Source organism: Rhinatrema bivittatum, chromosome 2, assembly GCF_901001135.1.
Source record: "Rhinatrema bivittatum chromosome 2, aRhiBiv1.1, whole genome shotgun sequence".
NCBI lineage: Eukaryota > Metazoa > Chordata > Amphibia > Gymnophiona > Rhinatrematidae > Rhinatrema > Rhinatrema bivittatum.
Genome location: NC_042616.1, coordinates 306,113,584 through 306,139,132, shown reverse-complemented (window position 1 = coordinate 306,139,132; position 25,549 = coordinate 306,113,584). Strand labels below are relative to the sequence as shown.

Below are 25,549 nucleotides of genomic sequence, written 5' to 3'. Positions count from 1 at the left end.
TCAACAGATCCTGCAACAATTAGAAAAATATACCCACATCAGCAACCACAAAACATAAAATTCCTATAAGTTGAATGCTTGGCTAAATAGCCATGTCTTTAAAATCTTGCGGAAATCTAACTATTATGAGGTAAACCTAATATCTTTCAGACTCCCATTCCAAAATTTGGGAACTAAAGAAGAAAAGGCCTGATTTGGGGTCATTTCCTCTCATCAAATTTACTGAAGTAACCTCCAAAAAGGACTGCATCTTCAGATCTCAATGACCATGCTGGCATGAAGAGATGAAACTGTTTGCTCAAGTACACAGGGCTTTTATTATGTAAGGCTTTCCAGATTAAACAGCCTATTGTGACTTGAACTATACTGACTATAAGGCAGCCAATGCAGCTTCTCAAGACACGGGAAATATGATCCCTTATGCTGCAGGCCACCAGTATTCAAGGAGGGGCATTTTGAACCACACACAGCTGTTTCATAGCAGTTTTGGTTAACTCCATATATAAAGTGTTGCAATAGTTTAACTGCCATGTAACTAGGATGTGGGTAAGAATGGCTAACCCTGGACTGTTGAAAAATGGTTTAAGTTTACTAATAAGCCAAGTCAATAAAAGGCATTCTAGAACACTTTTGATATATAAGAGTGAAGATTCAAGGTGGAATCCAGAGGAACACTGAGGTTGCACATTGTCGTTTTTGACTTCTGGGAGATGGCAAACCATTCAACTTCAACTCTGTTGGCACTATATGGCCAGCAGAGTAACCAATAATCAGAATCTCAGATTTTATTTGGATTTGATCTATTAGCTGCAGACCAGTTCCAGAGAACTTCCAAACATACATATTCCCCAGGGCTTCAGCTGACTCAGCCCCCCCCCCCCCCCAAAAGACACAAAACGTTGAATGATAAGTTTAAACCAAACTTTCTAATTGTCTATAAGGTGGTCTCAAAAAGATGTTAAAGAGTACTGGAGACAGCCAGGAAAGTAATGAAATGAACAAGGCATTGCTGCCCACTCACCAAGGGGCCAGTTTTGAAATAGCCTGCATAGCTACAAATTAATTGGGCAATTTAATGTGAGTATTGTAGGAAAATTTTCTCTTTGAAAATTATCAAGTGTAAAAGCATCTGCATAATGGTGCACCTGCTATTTGTATGGGCAGCAGAGGAGGAAGGGGAGAAATAGCACATGTACATCTAAAGTCAGAATGTATGTGCTCTGCTTTCCTCTCTGTAACCTAAATATGCCCAGAGGAATGCCTCTGATTCCCGCAGCTGAAAGTACAAATGCTATGGAACTCACTTTTAGCTGCATTTGAGGAGGGCAGTTTTCAGTCAGGCCGTTTTACCCACATAAAGAAAAAGAAGGAGGGACCATATAACCGGAAAAAGGAGGAGGGACCATATAACCGAAACCCTAGCAGAGGCACATTGGCTACCAATTGAACACAGAATTAAATACAAAACCCTATGTATCATTCACAAACTAATTTATGATGAGAAATCAGACTGGTTGAACACAGCATTACGGGTACACATTCCACACAGGAACCTCCGCTCAGCAAATAAAGCACTCCTAACCATCCCATCAGTTAAAACAGCAAGGCTAACCCAAGTGAGAGAAAGAGCCCTATCACTAGCAGGACCCATAATCTGGAACACAATGCCTCCAGAGATCAGGCTACAAAGTGATCTCAAGACATTTAAGAAAAGTTTTAAAACATGGCTTTTTAAACAAGCATTTTATAAAGAGACAGGAAAATAGAGAGAAATTATTCAGGAAAAGACAGAAAGGCACAGACACACAGTCTGAGGACTGTACAGTAGATTAGTCTACGAACTCCCCACCACAATAAAGCATAACGATAATACTAGATGTGACAAAACTACCGATGTAAGTACCTTGGTACAATTGGTCATGAACTACTTCACTAAATGTCTATGACTAATGATATATTGTAACCGAACCTTTGACGGCACCTGTTAGAATGTCCTATAGTACACTTTTACTTACATTAAATATGTACCTACATGTAAACCGTTGCGACGGAATTTAACTTAGCAACGGTATAGAAAAGTTTTTAAAATAAATAAATAAATAAATGCCTTTGAAAATTGCCTTCCTAGAGGTACCCATGGACCATGCAAGTGCATTTTCAAAGGGAAACGCCTTGAAAATGTGAGGCCTGACGGCATCATGGGTACTTCAGTACTTGCAGACTTTGTACCTGTCCTGCTTCCAGGTCTTTTTTTTTTTTGTACTTTGAAGGGTTGGAGGGAGGGAGGGAAGAGGTCCTTTGTGCCATGGGACCTTTTTTTTTTAATTTGAAAGATTTGAGATAGGGAGGGAAGGGGGGGGGGGGGTCCCCAGTGCCACTGGACCTTTTATTTTTCCAAAATTTGAAGGGTCTGAGGAAGGGAGGGAAGGAGTTCCTTATGCAGAAGAGAACCACTTTTTTTTTTTATTTGAGACACTGGGAGGCAGGGAGAGGAGGAGTCCCATGGCCTGGGCCTATTTTTTTTAAATTTAAAGAGTCAAAGAGAGGTGACTAGACAAATATAGGCTTGCTGTTGCAGTCCCTAAATTTGACCAGCCAAGATGGGTGGCTAGCTCTGATTTTCACTTCTAGCCACTTAATTTTCTTCCCCTGTCCTAACTTCATCTACTAGGCCTGTCAATAATTTCACCTGCTAAGTTTAGCTGCTTTGTGATATTTAGGGAGCTAAATTTAGCCAGTTAGCTTGGTCAGTTTTCAGAGGCTTTGATCTAAGCCTGCTATTCCATATTTAGCCGGCTAGATCCCTTTGAGTATAGACTTCTTAGCTACCTAGATACATGCTTTTGAAAATTGTCCTCACCATGTCTGGAGAAGAGACTTCAGGCCAGTCATGGCTTTTGGACATACATCCCAATGTATTATGGTACCTGTACACCTTTTTCCATTTGAAATCAGCACTACAGCAACCACATGCCATCAACAAAGGTATGAAAAATGTCAGAACTGGTTTGATGTTTCCTTCCAGAAACTGGGTTCCTTATCAGCTGTGCTGATAAGGAACCCAGTTGCTGTTACCTGAAGTTGCTGTTACCTGAAGTTTCGTTTGCCATATGCATATGAAAAATGTAAACCACAGTGCTACTGCGTAATTGACTTGTGCAGTATGACCTGTGTTGTATATCATGCTAAACAATACAATAACATTTTGCCAAATGTTTAGCAAAAAACTGTCAATATTTTCCATTTTCCTACCATCTTGGGCTGCTCTTTGACCATTCTCCCCATACCCAGAAATAAGAGGAAAGTAGGACATATATAGCAGCCAGTAGGGTCCAGCCTAGTCAGGGTCTTCAGAAAATCTGACACAGGGATAGACGCAGCAGACAAGTGAATACCAGATTCTTTTCAAGAATATGTAGAGATCTATATATTCAGTAGCATTTAATCAGATAACTTGTGAGTTATCTAGCTAATGCTGACTTTTGAATATTTTGGGCTCCTATCTGGCTAACATTTAGCTGGATAACATAGGAGTATTTTGGGGACATTTCTGGGCGGAGTTAAGTTGGCCAGATAAGTTATCCAGCTAACTCCAATATTCAAAGTAAGCTGGATAATGTATCTTGCTAAGTTTCTTCATGCCATAGTATAGTCCTAAAATTAGCCAGATTAACTTATCCGGTTAACTTTAAGATAGTCAGGTATATTCAATGGTGTGGCTGTTCTGGTGAATATCCTGCCAAAGTTAGCAAGATAAGTTTATACACCTAACTTTGCAAGCCAGGCAGTGGCTGAATATTACCCCTTTGCAAGTTTCATGTTTCATAAAATTCATCTCCCAAAAGATTTGTAGTGCCAAATGATAACATGATTGGCAGTATTACTATAATTGAATGATCTCGTTCAAGAAAGATTTGTGAACGGGGCAGATTCACTGTGTCATAATTATCTTGAATATTTCTTTGACCACTGTACCTAAAGTATTTGGCATCTGGGTGGATTATTCCTTTGGCAGCCCCCCACCCCCCAGATTCACTTCTCTGCCCTTCCCCGCCCCCCCCCCCCTCCAAGTGATCTCTGGTTCCCCTCTCCCTCACACAGGCTCCCTCTCTCTTGCACATACTTTCACACATCCCTGCACACAGGCACCCTCCATTTCTCTTTCTCTCACATACCCCTTCACACAACTCCATCTCTTGCACCCAAACATGCACTCTCACTGCCATACACACACACACACACACACACACACACACACGCTTTAACACACAGACACACACAGACTCTCCTAGACACACACACAGACAAAAACACTCTCTCACTTCCTACCTCGCTCCTCATCAGAAGCACAGCAGTAGCTTCTTCCTTTAACCCCTACGACAGACGGGGACTCCTCATTTTTCTCGAGGGGGCACAGGAGCTGGTGCAGCTCTACTTCCTGTATCTGTGGGGGGGGGGGGGCAGCGCTTTTGCTCTTCATCCTGCTTTGGGCCGCGACTGCATGACCTTTCCTTCTTTCCGCCCGCGCAGACCCACCACTTCCTCTTCCAGGACAAGGGGAGTGGGAAGAAGAAAAGGCTGTGCAGTTGTCTGCTCCAGACCCGTGGTGCTCTAGGCAGTTGCCCAGTGCTTCCACCGCTCATAGCCTGGAGGCCTCTCTCCCCTTCTACTGCAAGCAGGATGGGCTCGGCTCATGGCCACTGATCTCCCGGTTGGCACCCCCCTCCTGGCTACCACCCGTGGCGGACCGCACCCCTCCCCCCCCTTAGTACGCCACTGATCATGTTTAAACATGTTAGTTGTTTTATGAGTTGCAAGTTTTCAGAGCAAACAGTGTTTCATTTATTGTAAGTAGTGGATAATAGGGATTAAATGTTTCTATCAAAATTTTGATTCATGTAATCTGAAATTTCATTTTAAGCTGTAGCAGTGACTAAATTAATGATTGCAGTGGTGGTCAGATGAATGCACAGTAAAACTTAAGTCCATTTTTTAAAAAAAAAAACAAAAAAGTAACTTGCTGGCTGCTATAAATTCTCCGTAGGAATTTCCATGTATGGAATGATGTATGGATGAAAAGGCCAGACTTGTCCAGCACTTTCAATGGTTGGCAAGCAATTGATGCCACGCCACAAGAGCCAAGTCAAGGTAAGAAGTGCAGTATTCAGAGTCTTGGATGCTTGCAATATCTTAGTGACTAGCTATATCGTGCCCTTGAAAGGCACTGGATTGATAGCTCTGGAAAAAGAAGCCCTCCATTTTTATTTCTGAGCAGGTACAGCACAGGCAGCAATGTGAGCTTCCCTATACTACCCTGGTAGTTTGCCTCAACTTTGTTTTGGGACTGCCAAAAAGGGAACTAGTTGGTACCAATCGGGGGAGGTTATTCTAATAGTGTGGGCATCTATCCACTGGAAACTGAATTGAGGCCATTTACTCACGTTGCATAATTTCCTATAAACTTTTCAGATTGTATTAACTTCTGGACGCTACCAGTTTGGACGGCATTTCAACCAATGACCTAGAGGCTGAACGCTTTGCAGTGTCAATACAATGATTCTGTTATGTTTTAGTATGGCTGTGAACCCTGGGCCGAGATGAGAGATGTCTCCACCCACAGGGAGGAGCACTGTGGAGTCTCACGTCGGTAGGCATGGCCTCAGCAGAGTAGGACACAACTGTAATGAGACTTTATTATGGGAAAGAAAGCAAACCCGCAGAGCGGGTATGTAAAGTACAGTTCCAAACAGTGGGGTAGACCCAGTTATGATGATCCGGTAGTGGCCCGCAGGGCCGGGTATGCCAGATAGATTCTCCTAGACAGTAGGGATACCTCAGTGATGCAGTTCCGGTAGTGGCCCGTGGAGCAGGGTACGCCGAGGAATCGTGATGAAGGATGTTGTACTTGAGGTCCTGGAGTCCGGAAGGAATCTAGGATAAAGGGGCAATGCCCTGCAGCGCAAGGTATGCAGAGTGATTCGCTGAAGGGAAGACGGTAATGGCCCGAGGCACGGGGTACACCGTAGGCAGCTTCAGCAAGCTGGTATCATAGTCAAATAGTAGGTACTCACACTGGGAAGTTCCAGTCAGGGTCCCAAAGGAGGAAGGCAGGAAGACCCTCTGAGGAGCGGATAGCCAAGACACGGAAAGGCCCCCGAGGAGCGGGTACCTAGAGCGTCAGGACCCAGAGAGGATCTGGAACGAAGTCCAAACCAAGTTTGGACTTCAAAAACTAGGAAACCTCCATGCTAACTCGTATTAGCAGAGGGCTGGTCGGCTTAAGTACAGACAGCGGGTGACGTCATCCGGAGGGGACGCCCCCGAGGTTCCCGCCATGACGTGTACAAAGGAGGCCCTTGTGTGCGCGTGCGCGCCTTAGGTGATTCTGGGTCCAAGATGGTGGTCGGCATCGCCGACGCCGTCCCGAAGATGTCAGGGAGGTCGGCGTTGGCTGGTGGAGGCCGCCACTTTTCTGAGGATTGCCGGTGCAGGAAAAAAAAGAGGTGAGCATGAGAGTTCGCAGCCATCTGTGACTGGGCGTAACAGATTCATGCAGTCTCTTGGGTGTACATTTTGAATGTTGAAGTTTGAATGTTTTAATAAACCTGGGAATATAATGGGCCGGATTTTAAAAGGGTTACGCGCATAAGTTATGCGCGTAACTCTCTTAAAAGGCCCCTGCGTGTGCCGAGCCTATTTTGCATAGGCTCGGCGGTGAGCGTAAGTCCTGGGGCTTTGCAAAGGGGGCGTGTCTGGTGGGTGGCGCGAATTTCGGGGTGGGGTGGGAGGCGTGTCGGGGGCGTGACGCCAGCCCGGGGGCGTAGTTGAGGCCTCCGGACCAGCCCCCACATCAGGTGATGGCGCGCCAGCAGCCCGCTGGCACGCGCAGATTTACGCCTGCTTCCAGCAGGCGTAAATCTGCCAACAAAGGTAGGGGGGGGTTTAGATAGGGCCGGGGGGGTGGGTTAGGGAGGGGAAGGTGAGGGGAGGCGGAAGGAAAGTTCCCTCCGAGGCCGCTCCGATTTCGGAGCGGCCTCGGAGGGAACAGGCAGCGCGCGCTGGGCTCGGCGCGCGCAGGTTGCACAAATGTGCACCCCCTTGCGTGTGCCGACCCCGGATTTTATGATACGCGTGGCTACGCGCATATCTTAGAAAATCCAGCGTACTTTTGTTCGCGCCTGGTGCACGAACAAAAGTACGCACGCACGTAAATTTATAAAATCTACCCCCACATGAATAGATGAGCAATAAATAACAGATGTCATTACAGTGGGCCATAAGTGAGAAAAGTCACTGAAAACCCACTTAAGTTACCCATGTGTGGATGCATAAGTCATAAATAAATCAATGATTAGTTTGCTGGTTAAAATATCTTTTTATATAATTACACTTAGTTACTGGACAGTGAAAATGGATTTGCCGCATATCTTTTCCTCGGAATTGACATCAGTACACAGTGACTGTTTTTTTTGCTTGGTTTCAGGTCCTTAGAGGAACATGTAAAATAGTAACAGTAAATGACGGCAGGTAAGGACCAAAAGGTCCATCTATTCTGCCCAGCAACAATTTTATGTGCATTTACCCAAAGTAGGTCAAATTCCCACATGCAACCCAACCCCCAATCCCACTGCGTCTCCTTTGAGAGTTTCAACTGCCGGTCCGTACCGGTTATATCCCATGCTATACAGGAAGCACAATGCAGTCAATATCACTGCTGCCCCTGGCTGCAGCCGTCGCTCAGTTGAAGGCTGTGCAGTTTCCTCATTACCACTCTCTTGCCACCAGGGATACTCTGTATTTATCCCATGCTTTCTTGAAGTCTGCTACTGTCTTTTTCATCACTGTGTCCTTCGCGGGGTTATTCCAGGTATCCACCACCATCTCCGTGAACAAATATCTCCTGACATTGTCCTCCAATCTTCACCACTGGAGTTTCATATTGTGAGCCCTAGTTCTACATCTTCCTTTCCAATGTGGATCTTTACATTCCATTGTAATGACCTTTGTCATCCCCAAGTCAGGTCAGTCTTGTTTAACTGCAGCTTCAATAAAATTGTCCTGGTCATGAATAAAATACAAATTATAAGATGAAATATGAGCATACAGCTTAGTTCATCTATTTTATGGTAGCAGAACAGTTTATTTTATTTATTTATTGAACTCTTTTCTATACCGACATTCATGATCATAACCATATCACATCGGTTTACAAAGAACAAGGGGTTATAACGTTAACAAACCATTTAAACAGGAAGCACAGTTGATTTGTGCGCAAAAATAGCGCCTCACATTCTCCCCAATATTTAATCTCTAGGGTGCAAGGGTATCTTTGTTTTTTTCACTAATCTCCTCTCCTCCCCTCCTGACTTTCTCTACTTCTTCATTTCAAATCTGTGACTTTTTATATATCTGGATAATAAGGGAATAATTTTATAACAGCCCAGCTCATTTAGGTGGTAAGCCAGATGCATGAGTTATATCAAATTTCAAAGTTGATTTTCATGCATAAGTCTGCTTTGAAAATTATCCCAGTAAATCTCCCCCCACACGGTTCCACCTGCTATTGTGTCTGCAGACAATTTTGGGGAGAATTTACACAAATACTTTTTTTTTTCCATTTAGTTTTATTGAAAAATCTCTGTATTTACATCAAAACAAAACCATAAGAAAAGCATAATAACAAAAACCCTATGCTCATATTATTACTGAACAGCAGCAGAGTATTGTTTTGTATAGATAGAGTTCCTGCCCCCTTCAACCTCTCAGGATACCCATTCTCACGATAATACCCAAACCCTTTATGCTCTTCTAAGTATCAAATCAAAGGAGGCAACAAATATATTAATGAATATCAAATGCATAACCAATGGGCCACAGGGCATAGAAAGAAATTACACTGCAGCATTCCCACATAACGATTGCCAATCTTCATAAGGCTTCCAAATGCAGTGAAAGCACCTGAGCTATTGATTGCTAATCACTGTCAGATGCTCCGTATCAAATACTCTCCGAAGTCTAATCTTAACAGAAAGCAAGGTGGGGACCTCAGGAGAACGCCATTTACAAGTTATTCCCCCCCTTTACAGCTAGCAAAATTTGCATTAAAAGTTTATATTCTATTCCGGAAAGGGATTGATTCGAAATTCCCAACAAAAACCATTTGGGGTCTACAGTCACTTCCTGCCCTGTCAAGGAACGAAAGAAGAATGCAATTTCCATCCATCTCACTTGCACCTGGGGACAATCCCACCATAGATGGAAGAAATTTCCTGGCGCCCTCCACATCCTCTCCAGCAGTTGTCAGGGAATAGCCTATGAAGTTTAACTGGTGTTAAATACCACCTATATAAAATCTTATACCCAATTTCCATAATAGATGAGGATACGGAACATTTCCTCACAGCGAGATAACACTGTTCCCACTCCTCCTCTTCCAAGAGTCCCCCAAGTATGTTCTCACCTTCTAGGTTTGTTCTTTAAATCTGAATTGAGGAGATGGTATAGTTTGGAGATAGGCCATTGAAGGGTATCAGCTTGATCACAAAGTCTCTCAAAAATGTCTTACCCTGCCTCAGATCCGAGACTATGCTCTTCTGGTTCTCAAATGCACCAATTGGATTAAAGCAAATAAATCCCACCCTGTTATAGAATAGGTGTCCTTAATTGCCTGGATAAGAAGTACCCCGTGATCACCCCATACTTGCTCCAAATGAGTTAGACCCACGACTGCCCATTTAGAACACAGAGCAGGGTCTTAGCCTGGAGGGAACTCCTCCCGAAACAGAAAGGGAGAATGATGATGATAATTCCTATTCCCAACCAAGGTTATATTCTCCAAACTTCAAAGGTGGTGTCCAAAAATGGAGACAGAGCCTGCCCACGTGATACTCTCCTCATCCATACCCTGATAGCAAGGGGCATCCTCCCTGCCCAGCTCTCCTATATACCCACCCAAGGTGGAATCCGCTTAGTTCTGTGCCAATCCAAAACAGCACACAACTGGGATGCCATATAATACCATCCCAGATTGGGTACCCCTAAGCCCTCCCTCATTTTGTCTAAATAAAGGGTTCCCCTTGCCACCCTCTGAGGTCTGCGTTTCCAAATAAAACAAAATATTTTTTTGTGCCAGAGCTGTAGAGCCTTATTCGAGACTGGGATGGGCAGCGTCTGGAAAAAAATAACTGAACCTGGGAAGTACATGCATTTTCACAGATGAAATCCTGCCTAACCAGGAAATGCCCAGTCTGTCCCATTTATCAAAATAACAAACTATGTTCTTAAAAAAGGCATCATACTTCAAATTATCATACTTCAAATGAAAAAGTCAATCCCCCGCTGGGCCAATTTTGATCCCCAAATATTTCACCCATTCTTTGGCTATTCTGAATGGATATAAGTCTCTTAAGGCTTGCATACACTCATCAAAAGCAGAAATATTCAATATCTCAGATTTATCTTCATTCACCTTGAACCCAGATACCAAGCCGAAAAACGCATTTCCCCAAATACCAGATGAAGAGAGTCTATGGGTTTCAACAATGTAAACAAGACATCATCAGCAAAAAGTGTCATCTTGTAACTTGAGTTTCCCATTGAGATTCTCGTAATCCCTGCTTCCCCTCAAATCCTAGCAGCCAATGGTTCTAAAGATAAGGCAAATAAAAGTGGGGACAACAGGCAGCCCTGTCTAGTACCCCTTCTAACCACAAAGGTGTCAGTATATTCTCCATTAATCTTAATACAAACCTGGGAATGAGAATATAACTTGCGTACCCAAAGTTATAAAATTAGACCCTAATTCAAATTTCTCAAAATCCTGGAAAAAATATGACCAATTAACACGTTAAACACCTTTTCAGCATCCACTGCTAATAACACAGTTGGTATATTCTGTTTCTTCGCCCACTGCATCAGATTGAGCACCCTCCGCACATTATCTGAAGCTAGCCTGCCTGGGACAAACCTGGACTGGTCATTGTGAATCAACAAGGGAGCCACCAAACTTAGTCTGTTAGCCAACCCTTTTGCCAGGATCTTAAGATCTATGTTTATAAGAAATATAGAGCGATAAGAACCACACAGTGTAGCATCTCTGCCCGCCTTGGCCAATACTGTGATACCCGCTACATTGGCCTGCAAGGATAGTGACCCCTCTCCAAATAGAGAATTAAACATAGCTACCAATGGAGACACTAAAAAGGCCTGAAAAGGTTTATAAAATTTTCCTGTGAAACCATTGAGGCTGGGAGATTTGCCCAGTTTCAAATCCTTAATAACCTGCCCCACCTCTTCTGCCCTGATGGGTCTGTTAAACAAATTACTATAATCCGAGGGTAGAGCTGGTAAAACCACTTCCCCAAGGTACCAAGATATCTCCTCGTCTGTTATGACTCCCTCATTGGAGTATAGAGCTTCATAAAAGCTAACAAATTGCCTAGCTATCTCCTAGGAATCATAAAGATACTTCCCATCTATATCCTTGACTTTTGTAATGTGATTCTATGTAGCCCTTTCCTTCAAACAACATGCTAGTACCCTCCCAGATTTCTCCCCAAACTCCATAAAGGTTTGCTTAGATAGGTCCAGATGATAAGCATATACAGCCAGATCGAGAGCTTTAAAGTCCTGCCTTGCCTGCTCCAGTTTCTCCCATATAGTCGAATTAGGACACCTCTCATGGGAAAGTTCCCATTTAGCAATCTTCTGCACAAGGGTTAGTCGATCAGATTCTCTACCTTTCTTAACAAAGGAAGCTCATAGGAACATGCCATACTGGGTCAGACCAAGGGTCCATCAAGCCCAGCATCCTGTTTCCAACAGTGGCCAATCCAGGCTATAAGAACCTGGCAAGTACCCAAAAACTAAGTCTATTCCATGTTACCGTTGCTAGTAATAACAATGGCTATTTTCTAAGTCAACTTAATTAATAGCAGGTAATGGACTTCTCCTCCAAGAACTTATCCAATCCTTTTTTAAACACAGCTATACTAACTGCACTAACCACATCCTCTGGCAACAAATTCCAGAGTTTAATTGTGCGTTGAGTGAAAAAGAACTTTCTCCGATTAGTTTTAAATGTGCCATATGCTAGCTTCATGGAGTGCCCCCTAGTCTTTCTATTATCTGAAAGAGTAAATAACCGATTCAGATCTACCCATTCTAGACCTCTCATGATTTTAAACACCTCTATTATATCCCCCCTCAGCCGTCTCTTCTCCAAGCTGAAAAGTCCTGACCTCTTTAGTCTTTCCTTCTTAGGGGAGCTGTTCCATTCCCCTTATCATTTTGGTCGCCCTTCTCTGTACCTTCTCCATCGCAACTATATCTTTTTTGAGATGCAGTGACCAGAATTGTACACAATATTTAAGGTGTGGTCTCACCATGGAGCGATACAGAGGCATTATGACATTTTCCATTTTATTCACCATTCCCTTTCTAATAATTCCCAACATTCTGTTTGCTTTTTTGACTGCCGCAGCACACTGAACCGATGATTTCGATGTGTTATCCACTATGATGCCTAGATCTCTTGCTTGGGTGGTAGCTCCTAATATGGAACCTAACATTGTATAACTATAGCATGGGTTATTTTTCCCTATATGCATCACCTTGCACTTATCCACATTAAATTTCATCTGCCATTTGGATGCCCAATTTTCCAGTCTTAGAAGGTCTTCCTGCAATGTATCACAATCTGCTTATGATTTAACTACTCTGAACAATTTTGTATGATCTGCAAATTTGATTACCTCACTCATCGTATTTCTTTCCAGATCATTTATAAATATATTGAAAAGTACGGGTCCCAATACAGATCCCTGAGGCACTCTACTGCCCACTCCCTTCCACTGAGAAAATTGCCCATTTAATCCTACTCTCTGTTTCCTGTCTTTTAGCCAGTTAGTAATCCACAAAAGGACATCGCCACCTATCCCGTGACTTTTTACTTTTTCTAGAAGCCTCTCATGAGGAATTTCTGAAAATCCAAATGCACTACGTCTACCGGTTCTCCCTTGTCTACATGTTCATTAACTCCTTCAAAAAAGTGAAGCAGATTTGTGAGGCAAGACTTGCCTTGGGTAAATCCATGCTGACTTTGTTCCATTAAATCATGTCTTTCTATATGTTTTGTGATATTTAGAACACTTTCCACTATTTTTCCTGGCACTGAAGTCAGGCTAACTGGTCTGTAGTTTCCCAGATCGCCCCTGGAGCCCTTTTTAAGTATTGGGGTTACATTAGCTACCCTCCAGTCTTCAGGTACAATGGATGATTTTAATGATAGGTTAGAAATTTTTACTAATAGGTCTGAAATTTCATTTTTGAGTTCCTTCAGAACCCTGGGGTGTATTCCATCTGGTCCAGGTGATTTACTACTCTTCAGTTTGTCATTCAGGCCTACCACATCTTCTAGGTTCATTGTGATTTGGTTCAGCCCATCTGAATCATCACCCATGTAAACCTTCTCCAGTATGGGTACCTACCCAACATCCTCTTCAGTAAACACTGAAGCAAAAAAAATCATTTAATCTTTCTGCTATGGCCTTATCTTCTCTAACTGCTCCTTTAACCCCTCGATCATCAAACCGTCCAGCTGACTCCCTCACAGGCTTTCTGCTTCGGGTATATTTAAAAAAGTTTTTACTGTGAGTTTTTGCCTCTATGGCCAACTTCTTTTCAAATTCTCTCTTAGCCTGTCTTATCAATGTCTTATGCATTATCCTATTTTCTTCCAATTTTTGAATGAAGATCTTTCGGCTAAAATAGCTTCTTTCACCTCCCCTTTTAACCATGCCTATAATCATTTTGCCTTCTTTCCACCTTTCTTAATGTGTGGAATACATCTGGACAGTGCTTCTAGGATGTTTTGTTTTGGTTTTTTTTTTTGGGGGGGGGGGGGTTTAACAATGTCCATGCCTCTATCACATTTTTTACCTTTGTTGCTGCTCCTTTCAGTTTTTTTCTAACAATTTTTCTCATTTTATCAAAGTTTCCCTTTTGAAAGTTTAGCACGAGAGCCATGGATTTGCTTACTGTCCCCCTTCCAGTCATTAATTCAAATTTGATCATATTATGATCACTATTGCCAATCGGCCCCACCACTGTTACCTCTCTCACCAAATCCTGTGCTCCACTGAGAATTAGATCTAAAATTGCTCCCTCTCTTGTTGGTTCCTGAACCAATTGCGCCATAAAACTGTCATTTATTGCATCCAGGAACTTTATCTCTCTAGCATGTACTGATGATACATTTTCCCAGTCAATATTGGAGTAATTGAAATCTCGAGCAATCACGTTGTATCGAAAGAATTTTTAACTTTGTTAATTTCTTAATATGTGGGACCATCATACCACCTGCGGTTTGCAAGTATGTGAACTTATATTTTCAACCGCTGCGGGTCTTTTTAATCATTGGTCCATAACCCCAATGTCCTTTTTATTTGCAAAAATAATATTTTTCTTTCTTTATTTTTTTCTTAAAAAATGTGGAAAGGTACTTCCCTTTGGTGGCGCTACCGCGCTTTGGAAATTCAAAGTTTATGAATGCGAGTCCAGTCCGATGTGTCCACGTTTCACGGGCTGCTGCTTCAGGGACTGCACTGGACGGTTTTACTGGAAACTCATGAAAACAGGCAATGATGTCCCTGGGTAGGGAACCACGAGGTGCCCCGAAAACCCTATGGGCTCTCTCCAGCTGCACCTTCGGAATATCCGTAGCCTGCTCTTCCTCTGCCAGAATGGCTTCACAATTAATTTCCACAACTCGGAAACAGTTCGTGATTTCCAGGTTTTCTGGGAACCATCTGCATTGGAGGTTAGCCCTTCTCATACAGTTCTCCAAGTCCTCCAGGCGGTCCTGGAGATCCTCCTGTGTAGCTAGTAATTTATTATTCACTTCCCTGATCTGCATTAGTTCTGCTGCCTGATCGTCTAAACGGGACACCGCCTCCTCAACGCAATGTCCGAGTTCCAACAGATCAGCTTTGAGCTCTGCATCTGTGCCTAAGATTTCCTCCTTAATAGCAATCATATCTTCCCACAGCTCTTGGAACCATTGTTGGAATTTGAGCCACAAAGGGGTTTCTCCCTGGGGCCTCTGGAGCTGCTGCATCACCCGGGCTTTCCTCAGAATGTCCCGAGCCCAGCCGTACCAGGATAGGAAAACTGTATCAAAACCATTTTTTTCTTTAGCGATTACCTCAGGGTTTGTGCAGTAAGTCTTTTCACCAGAAAGCCATTTAATTGCCGCGCTGATGAAAAGGGATGCAAAAATTCTGGGTCGGGAGCAGCCCCGTCAAGCAGCCATTCCTCAAGGTGACATCACTTCCTCTACACTTTTGAAAATGAAAAAACATGTGCATAAGTCTAAACTCTTTACCAACTCTTTCCCCAGGAATATCTCTGTTTGGTCTTGGTAAACTTGTGCGCAAACAGGACATATACAGATATAAGTTACCTGCATATTGGGTGAGCAGTTTTATAACATGTCTTTTCCATGAGTAAAGCACCATTTTACTCACAAATAGCTTTGAAAATTACGCTCCTTATTGAATAGCTTTTTTTCAGTCTGAATAGTGCGAATCATTACTAAATGCAGTTTAGCACCTTGAGCTAGATATACTAAGCATTTGTTCTATTGACACAGGAAGGGTCATTTTCAAAAGCCATTTACCCAGGTAAAAGGTTTTTTGGGGTTTTTGTTATTGCCTAACCTGTATACATGTTGTTGCACAATGCACATACTTTTACCCACATATTCACAGAGGCAATCCTTGGGCAGGATTAAGTTGGGGAAGGCAGCAATGTACATAGTTTTGCATTTTCAAAATTATGCATGTTGTGGTTGACTGGAAAAAGTATCAGCAGCGATCATGAGCAATTTGCACAAGGAAAGTACATTCCCTTTGAGAACTGGTGTAAAATCTGCAGATCAAAGTACCCATGGACTTTGCACCTGCCTGTACAAAAGAACATAAAAAATTGCCATGCTGGGTCAGACCAAGGGTCAAGCCCAGCATCCTGTTTCCAACAGAAGCAAAACCAGGCTACGAGAACCTGGCAAGTACCCAAACACTAAGAAGATCCCATGCTACTGATGCAATTAATAGCAGAGGCCATTCCCTAAGTCAGCTTGATTAATAGCCGTTAATGGACTTATCTTCCAAGAACTTATCCAAACCTTTTTTAAACCCAGCTACACTAACTTCACTAATCACATCCTCTGGCAACAAATTCGAGAGCTTAATTGTGCAATAAGTGAAAAAGAACTTTCTCCGATTAGTCTTAAATGTGCCACTTACTAACTTCATAGAGGGCCCCTTAGTCCTTCTATTATCCGAAAGTATAAATAACCAAGCCACATCTACTCGTTCAAGACTTCTCATTATTTTAAAGACGTCTATCATATCCCCCCTCAGTCGTCTCTTCTCCAAGCTGAACAGCTCTAACCTCTTCAGCCTTTCCTCATAGGGGAGTTGTTCCATCCCCTTTATCATTTTGATCGCCCTTCTCTGTACCTTCTCCAGTGCAACTATATCTTTTTTGAGATGCGGTGACCAGAACTATACACAGTACTCAAGGTGCAGTCTCACCATGGAGCAATACAGAGGCATTGACATTTTCCATTTTATTAACCATTCCCTTCCTAATAATTCCTAACATTCTGTTTGCTTTTTGATTGCTGCAGCACATTAAGCCAAAAATTTCAAAGTATTATCCATTATGATGCCTAGATCTTTTTCCTGGGTGGTAGCTCCTAATATGGAACCTAACATTGTGTAACTACAGCAAGGGTTATTTTCCCTTATATGCAACACCTTGCACTTGTCCACATTAAATTTCATCTGCCATTTGGATGCCCAATCTTCCAGTCTTGCAAGGTCCTCCTGTAATGTATCACAATCCGCTTATGATTTAACTACTCTAAATAATTTTGTATCATCTGTAAATTTGATAACTTCACTCATTGTATTCCTTTCCGGATCATTTATAAATACATTGAAAAGCACCGGTCCAAGTACAGATCCCTGAGGCACTCCACTGTTTACCCTTTTCCACTGAGAAAATTGACCATTTAATCCTACTCTCTGTTTTCTGTCTTTTAACCAGTTTGTAATTCACGAAAGGACATCGCCTCCTATCCCATGACTTTTTAGTTTTCTAAGAAGCCTCTCATGAGGGACTTTGTCAAATGCCTTCTGAAAATCCAAATACACTACATCTACCAGTTCACCTTTATCCACATGTTTATTAACCCCTTCAAAAAATGAAGCAGATTTGTGAGGCAAGACTTCCCTTGGGTAAATCCATGTTGACTGTATTCCATTAAACCATGTCTTTCTATATGCTCTGTGATTTTGATCTTTAGAATGTTTCTGCTATTTTTCCCAGCACTGAAGTCAGGTTCACTGGTCTTATAGTTTCCCGGATTGCTCCTGGAGCCTTTTTTAAATATTGGGGTTACATTGGCCATCCTCCAGTCTTCAGGTACAATTGATGATTTTAATGATAGAATACAAATTTTAACTAATAGATCTGAAATTTCATTTTTTAGTTCCTTCAGAACCATAGGATGCATACCATCTGGTCCAGATGATTTGCTACTCTTTAGTTTGTCAATCTGGCCTACGTACATCTTCCAGGTTCATGGGGATTTGGTCAGTTCACCTGACTGATCACCGTTGACAACCATCTCCAGAACTGGTATCTCCCCAACATCCTCATTAGTAAACACAGAAGCAAAGAATTCATTTACTCTTTCTGCAATGGCCTTATCTTCCCTAACAGCCCCTTTAACTCCTCGGTCAAGTAACAGTTCAACTGACTCCCTCACAGATTTCTTGCTTTGGATGTATTTTAAAAAGTTTTTACTATGAGTTTTTGCCTCTTCGGCCAACTTCATTTCAAATTCTCTCTTTGCCTGTCTTATCAAAGTTTTACACTTGGCAATTCTTATGCTTTTTCCTATTTTCTTCAGATGGAGCTTTCTTCCAATTTTTGAAGGATGTTTTTTGGGCTAAATAGCCTTTTTCACCTCACCTTTTAACCATACCGGTAATTGTTTTGCCTTCCTTCCACCTTTCTTAATGCATGGAATACATCTGGACTGCGCGTCTAAGATTGTATTTTTAAACAATGTCCATGCCTGTTGAACACTTTTGCTCCTTCCCAAAATGGGAAAAACCTATTGGTGCATCTATCCTTTTGTCTTGTGGGCACCAAAGCAGTTATTCCAAAAGCAAATCAAGCTACCAACTGCCCTATATCAGCCATATAGCCCATAAATTCCTAGGATAGGCATGAGCTGAGATCACATGCAGCATTGCTGAAATTTGAAGCTGTGGCAGCCTGCCAAAAACGTGTATGTACCTATGGATCATTGTGATTTTGAGGCAGTGCCTAAAATAATAGCAATCAAGCTCTACCGCTGGGTTTTGGGCAAAGAAAAGCTCTGTCACGCTCCTATTTTATTCACTATTTTTCAGAAGCACAAAAAAGTTGCCTTATTTCAGGGAGAATTTTGCTGGAGGCCAGAGTAACAGGGCAATGAATAAAACTCGCTCCTCCCCATGACATTTTATTGCACGTCTGGATTTTACCAAGGTTTGTTCACTGTGGTAGTTTATGGAGCCAGGCTTCCTGTGCTCATTACTAGGTAGAGCATTAGTGTTCCAGTGGGAGAGAGAATATGGGAGAATCATCCAGTCAGAAGAGTCTGGCAGAGTTGGTGTGATCTTGAATAAACCAATGAGAAATATTTCACCCAAAGTTGGATATTACTTGTGGGGTCAAGAGTACTATATGGGTTCACCCCAAAGAAAACCAAAGAGAGGATACACACTAACTCAAATATACCTTATCTGCCATGTAGGGGAGAGAAAATAACATCAACTACTGGGTCATTTCAGGTGTTTTTCAGTGTGGACCTTCTCCGCTGACAGCCATCAAAACGGGAGAAGTGCATTTGCCTAATGACACCAAGTTTATCTTTGCGGAGGTGAATGCAGATCGGGTCTACTGGCTGGTGAAGATGGTGGATGGAGAGGAAAAAGTGACTCAACTGAAAGAAGAAAAATCTTGTATTGGGAAATGCATCAGCACCAAAGCAGTTGGAAAGAACATGAGAGAAGATATCACCCGTCAGTACAAGTTTAAGGAAGGTGAGTCAACTGAGCCTGTGTCTGTTACCTATTAGCAACAAATACTCTTTTACTCATGTCTACTGTTCGGTTTATCATGGCCATTTTAACATCCTCCCATTCTGCACAACATTGTGTTAGGTCAGCACTATCTTGTGCCATGCATCCTGGTTCAGTCACTTAGAGCCTCAGCAAAGGCACTACTCTGCTCACCGCCTCTAAAAGCTGCCAAGCTACAAGGCTTAGTTCAACCAGTGAAATCCTGGTTATTGACATCTTAATTATTATTATGATCTTTTATATAGGATCTAATTGTGTTTAATAGGACTGCTTTAGTGACATGTTTTTAGAATATGCTTTGGTTATGGCCATTGCAAACTATAATGGGCGCCTTCAGGTTTGGATTTAGAGGGATATGAAAATGGAAAAAAATGTTGTAGCAATAGGTTTTGTAAGGGTCTTTTTATTTATGAGGTGCATATTCAGCCGTGGACCAGATTGAAAACTTAGGGCCTGATTCACTAAGCTGTTTTCCCATAGACACAGAATGGAAAAAAAAAAAAGCTTTAGTGAATCTGGCTCTTAGACAGTTAAACTTATTTGGCTAACTTTGCTCAGACATTCAGTGGTATTGCTGCAGCTATTCCAAAGTTAGCCAGATACGTTTATCTGGCTAACTGTAGGACTGCTTTCATGCAGTCCCAAACTTATTCAGCCATCTTAGCCCTCTAACATTGAATTTTCCCATTTATCCATCTAAGAGGGTCATTCATCAAATCATGTCAGGGCGTTATCGCACGCATTAAGGCCCTAACGAGTGTGATAACATCATAACGCATGCGATAAATACAGCATCGCGAAATGCATATGCAAATTTAAAATTAGTGGTCGAGTGGGAGGAGTTTGGGCAGAGTAAATGGAAATGAGGGCCGGTTAACACAGCACAGCAACGCAGGATTTAACGCCGGAAATAACCACACCTCTTTTCTTTGCGTTAGGCCTGTGATAGCTGTGCGTTATGCCCAAACTGGGATTTATCGCAAATTGCAGTTCGAGAGGGGAGGAGAGAGAGAGAGAGACTCTTTGGAGGGTCACTTATCATTGAACTTTTTATACCAATGTAAGATGGAGCGTTATGAACTCTGGGTGACGTTTGTGGAGTGGGGTGGGCTTTGGGGGGCAGTTTCACTTACAAAGTCATACGTACGAACAGCACAGTTACCATCAGTGAAGATTTAATGTGATTTGGAAGGATGAAAGGTAAAAGAAGAGCAGATTTTAAAACTTTACTCTCTGGAATATAAAAATCTAAATAAATAAATAAATACCTATTTTGATTGCAGTTAGTTAGGGAGAGCAACAAGCTCGGTACAGAATGGTATCAAGAAAATTAGCCTAACCACGCCAGGTGCAATTTTTGCTTTATTTATAGCAAAATGATGAATCTACCTCTGTTAGCTGGATAGCTGATTCTGTCCCAGGGTGCTCGCCGCCCTGCCCCTGATTAATTCAGCACTCTTTTTAGCCAGATAAAAAGATATCCGGAGAAGTACTGGCCACTCAGCATGGCCTGATATTCAAATGGTGCTGAATATCAAAGTCTATATATTCTTAGACTGGGACATGATACAAATAGCATGGAGCTGTTCAGCAGCTTTATGATTTGTATAACTGTGTATGTATTTTAGTATTCATTTTCACTGTTGGTTGGTCTGAGGGTAGGGTTTAAAGACACATTGAAGGTCTATTTATGTATTTTATCTGTTTTATATTGCAGATTTTATTCTTAGTATATGTTGATGTTGTAGTTTTGCTATTTTTATTGTAGATCTGTTTTAGTATGTATTTTGTTGCCTTGCAACGACATGTGTGGCCATTTTTAAGTTCTGTCTATTTTACATATTTCACCTTTTCAAATTTTTGGAAAGGGGGGACCAGAAGGTAAAACTAAGTAAATAAATGAAATGTGTATTAAGCTGCTGCTTCTGCAGACTCCTTAAGGGAGCAATTTTCCACCCTGCCATGTAGGGGCAAACTGTCCCAGGCAGTATTAATGTATTCTGTATCCAAGTTCCTTTCTTTGAAACTTAGCAAGTGCAATGTTAAAAGCGCCCTCATACCTAGACCCTGCGTTTTTGCATGGCTGGTGGACTGGGGAGTGGACAGGGGGAATAATGCACATCTCCTTTTGAAAATCGAATCTACACGATCTTCACGCACTGCTTTTACTCTCCCCCTCCCCCCCCAACCTAAATTAATCCACAGCAGTGCCTCGGTTTCCCTTGGCTCTGGAACCCACACATGCTTTTAGCTGCATTGGAGGAAGGCCATTTTCAGTCGGGCCAATCGACCCGAGTTAAACACTGATTTATCCAGCTGAATGGCACTTTGAAAGTTGCCCTCTGAGAGGGGTGATTTTCAACTACCGTAAAGTCTTTGGAGTTGTTTTAGTCGCTGGCTTTCAAAGCAGAAGTGTGCGTACTCAATAGTACCTGCTGTTTGGTATGCACAGTTTTGCCAGGAGAAATTCCATGCATAATAAAAAAAAAATTAAAAAAAAATCGGAGTGTGTGCGTGTAAGTCCTGACCTATGCAATGCCTATGCAACCTATGCAATGCCTCTCCCGTTCGCAAATAAAAGTCCATGCATATAGTGTGCATGTGCCCGACTGCGTGCATCAGTTGCACAATTTTCTAAAGGGCTATTTCTGCGGGTAAAGCACTATTTTAATTGTAGAAGTCCCTTTGCAAACGACCCTCTAATATCTTATACAGGCAGGCCTTGATGTTTAGTAATCTTTGAAAATATTCACCACTTTTGGTACGCCTAACTTAGAAGCACAGAATCCGATGGTGCAGCAGGGCAGTTAAAGGCTCATCTCTCTGCTCATTTCCCCTTCCCTGCTGCAGCATCCGTTAGACTTCAGTTCATCTCTGGTTCTTCCTTCATTTCTGTTTGGCAACTAACATTGGTAGCACAATCTCAGTCTTAACTGTGCACCTGCATGCCTTTGAATATTTAGTCCACTGTATCTCAAGAATGTCTCACGGATGTTAACATTTTGCTTTGCTGTGGCTTAGGCTCCAAAGAAGAAAGGGAATCTATGGCTACGGCTTGCTCCAAGCTACTAAACGAGAGCTGTTCCATCGAGGCCGCACCTCCTCCCTCAGCTGCAGTTAAACTGGAGATTTTGTGTGACAAAACGCTGTCGCCGGGAAACCCAATAGCTCTGAATATTACTGTAAAGAACAGTTCTACCCAGGCCCGCACTGCTGACCTCATTGCCAACTGCCAGCTGATCACCTATACTGGGAAAATCGTGGCCAGCTTGGCGTCCGTCAAAAAGACTGTCCAACTAGGAAGCCAGCAAGGTAATGCAAGGCACTCTGTGGTATTACCCGGCAGTGTGACATGTGTGGCTTTGTGAATGCCCCGTGTAGCTCTGGAAGAAGTGGGATCCCAGGGGACAAAAAAGTGTCTTTTTTTTTTTTTTTAATTTTTTTTTAAAGCAAACTCTGCTGCAGCAAGATTTGCTTCTTCCCAACCACAGTTTTGAGCCCCAGTATGTATGTGTCTGCACAATATAGCTATGTAGCAGGGGGTTTTTTTTTGTTTTTGTTTTTTTTTAATAAGTAAGATATTTTAGCAGGTAAATAAATATACTTATATATGGAATATGTTTGGAAGTAAGAAGGGGGAACTATGGAAAAATTGACTCCCTTGCTCTGCATTGAAAACCAGTTACAATAACAGATCTGTAGCAAGAGATTCAGAATGTGTCTATTATTAAAAGATCTCAGTTACTAAATTTTCATGGCAACTGCTATTGTTCTAGGAGATTTTATTTTCTGTCCATTTCCAGCCAGGTTCAGTGAAGAGTATGCAATACATTGTGTGAATTGAAGCCAGTCCATTTTTAAAATGCTGATGTCTACTGAAACAGTTTGCACATAAATACTTGGATGTCATTTATTGAGCCTGGGGGGGCTGAAAATTGGGCAATACAGTGCCCGCAGGATATTTTTTATATTAATACAAAATAAAAGATATATTCAGGCCAACTCATAGGATATTTTGGCTTTGTTTCCTCCACTACATGAGTTTCCGCATCTCTGAATTTTGCAGAATGCAAGCCCTTCATAAATTTACTTATAGTTTTGGGCAGTGCTATGAAAATCTAAATATATATGTATATGAGTAAATTTGCTATTAAGGGTTTGAAGGTAGACCAGGCAGTTATTACATTATTACTTACATGTTACATTTATTGGTGCCAGGATTTGGCATCATTCCAGTTTAGTATATTGGGGGAGAGGGGGAGGTGGTGTGGGGTAGATGAGGATTTATGATCATATTTACTATCTTGTGTTATATTTTACATGCATTGTGAACAGCTTTATGACTGCTTGGAATATGCAGTATATCAAAAGAAATTAAAATTAAACAGAGAGAGAGAGAGAAAACATCTCTCTTTTTTTTTTTTTTTTGGTTAGTGTTGAGTCTGAGCAAATGTTAACTACAAATTACTTGACACAAAAAATCTGCTAAGTAAAACATTAGAAGCCTAGGAAGACTTCAACATCAAATATGTGTGCCTCCTTTTCTGCTTCCTCTGATCTCACTGGCTCTGTTTTCTACTGCCTGTGCTGGTGCAGCCACAACCATCCCTCTGAACGTAGCAGCTGATGTTTACATGAAATCGGTAAAGGTCATGGAGGACGAGCTGCAGGTCAGAATCCACGCCATTTCTGAAACCGCGGGCAGCGAGGAGAAGTTCAGTGAGACCAGCACGATGACATTTGAATATCCGCCAATCCAGGTGGAGGTAAGAGAAGCATTGTGCAAGAGCAGGTGATTCAGGGCCTAAGCCATCATTGATTCTTGGGAGAAGAGGGGGGGGTGTGCAATTTTTAAACAGGCCACATTTGGACAGAGTCTGCAGATTACTGTTAACCCATGGACCTTGAACCTGTTTTCAAAATGAAAGCACGCCCACGCTGTCACTCTGAAACGTGCCATGGCTGCAGAGTACCCACAAACATTTGCACTTGCATTTTTGTGTAGGTGCGTTTTCATTGAAAATGCCATCTGCGTGCACTGTTTTCTTCCTCCAACTTAAAGACACTCCCTCTCCCCTGGGAATGCCAATATCAAACTGGATCAAGTCAGACTACTCTGACTGGAGCATATCACCAGCATGCAAAGTATTAACTCGCAGCCAGTGGCCAAGATGGAGAAATGGGATGGACTTGTTCTACCTTTCTGAGCAGATCAGTTCCTTCTGTTTCCTGGAAAGGTTGAATAAAGCCCTTGAATTTAAAAAAAAACCCAAAACAACAACTTTAGAAATCTCTAAACCTTTTGAAAGCTATTGTTTCTTCACATGATGTTACAAAGCAAGAGAGTCTGGTTTTAAACAGAAGCATAGATGTGAACTGAATAACCATCAATTTACCACTCTTCTATCATTCTTCCTTCTCTCTCTCTCTGTGCTTTACACTTATGGCACTTTATTGTAAGGTCACCTGGTTCAGAACAGCACAGGAAATCTCAAATAATAGCAACAAGAACAATAGTCTCCTTTCTGTCAGTGCTTGGACCTGAAGTTCAGTGTGCCGGAGACACCTACATCCAATCAGGGAGGCAGATTTTATAAATCTGCGCACACGTGTACTTTTGTTCGCGCACCAGGCGCGAACAAGAGTACGCGGGATTTCAATAGATACGCGCGTAGCCGCTAAAATCCGGGGTCGGCGCGCGCAAGGCTGCCCATAATCGGCATCCCGCGCGCACCAAGCCGCGCAGCCTGCCTCTGTTCCCTCCGAGGCCGCTCCAAAATCGGAGGGAACTTTCCTTCACCCTCCCCCCACCTTCCCCTCCCTTACCCTACCTAACCCACCCCCCCGGCCCTATCGAAACCTCCCCCCTACCTTTGTCGGCAAAGTTACGCCTGCTGGAAGCAGGCGTAACATTGCGCGTGCCGGGCTGGCTGCCGCACTCCGAGTTCCGGTCTGGAGGCCACGGCCACGCCCCCGGGCCGAAACCATGCCCGCGGCGCTGCCCCCGAAACGCTGCGTCACTCGTGGCCCGCTCCCGAAACGCCGCGTCACTCGCGGCACGCCCCCTGACACGCCCCCGACACGCCCCTCCATGCAAGCCCCGGGACTTATGCGCGTCCCGGGGCTTGCACGCGCCGCTGAGCCTATGCAAAATAGGCTCGGCGTGCGCAGGGGGGTTTGGGGTAGGTTTTCGGGGGGTACGCGCGTACCCCTTTTGAAAATCTACCCCAGAGACAGTGAAAGAGAACAGACACAGCAGCAGGTTAAATGTGTCCCCACATTTCTCAAAAAAGGGAGGGTAATTTTCAAACACTCCTATGTAACTTATGCTGCAAATATGTGCATAA

At 42.7% G+C, this 25,549-nt stretch overlaps 1 protein-coding gene across 1 annotated transcript in view; it reads left to right on the top strand.

Moving 5' to 3' along the window:
- Positions 1-25,549, top strand: part of TGM4 (transglutaminase 4) — a 77,321-nt gene that overhangs the window by 45,065 nt on the left and 6,707 nt on the right. The window contains exons 9-12 of the mRNA XM_029589691.1: positions 5,045-5,148; positions 18,912-19,163; positions 22,224-22,514; positions 23,799-23,968. Coding sequence (XP_029445551.1) covers positions 5,045-5,148; positions 18,912-19,163; positions 22,224-22,514; positions 23,799-23,968 — 817 coding nt within the window. The remainder of the gene's footprint in view (positions 1-5,044; positions 5,149-18,911; positions 19,164-22,223; positions 22,515-23,798; positions 23,969-25,549) is intronic.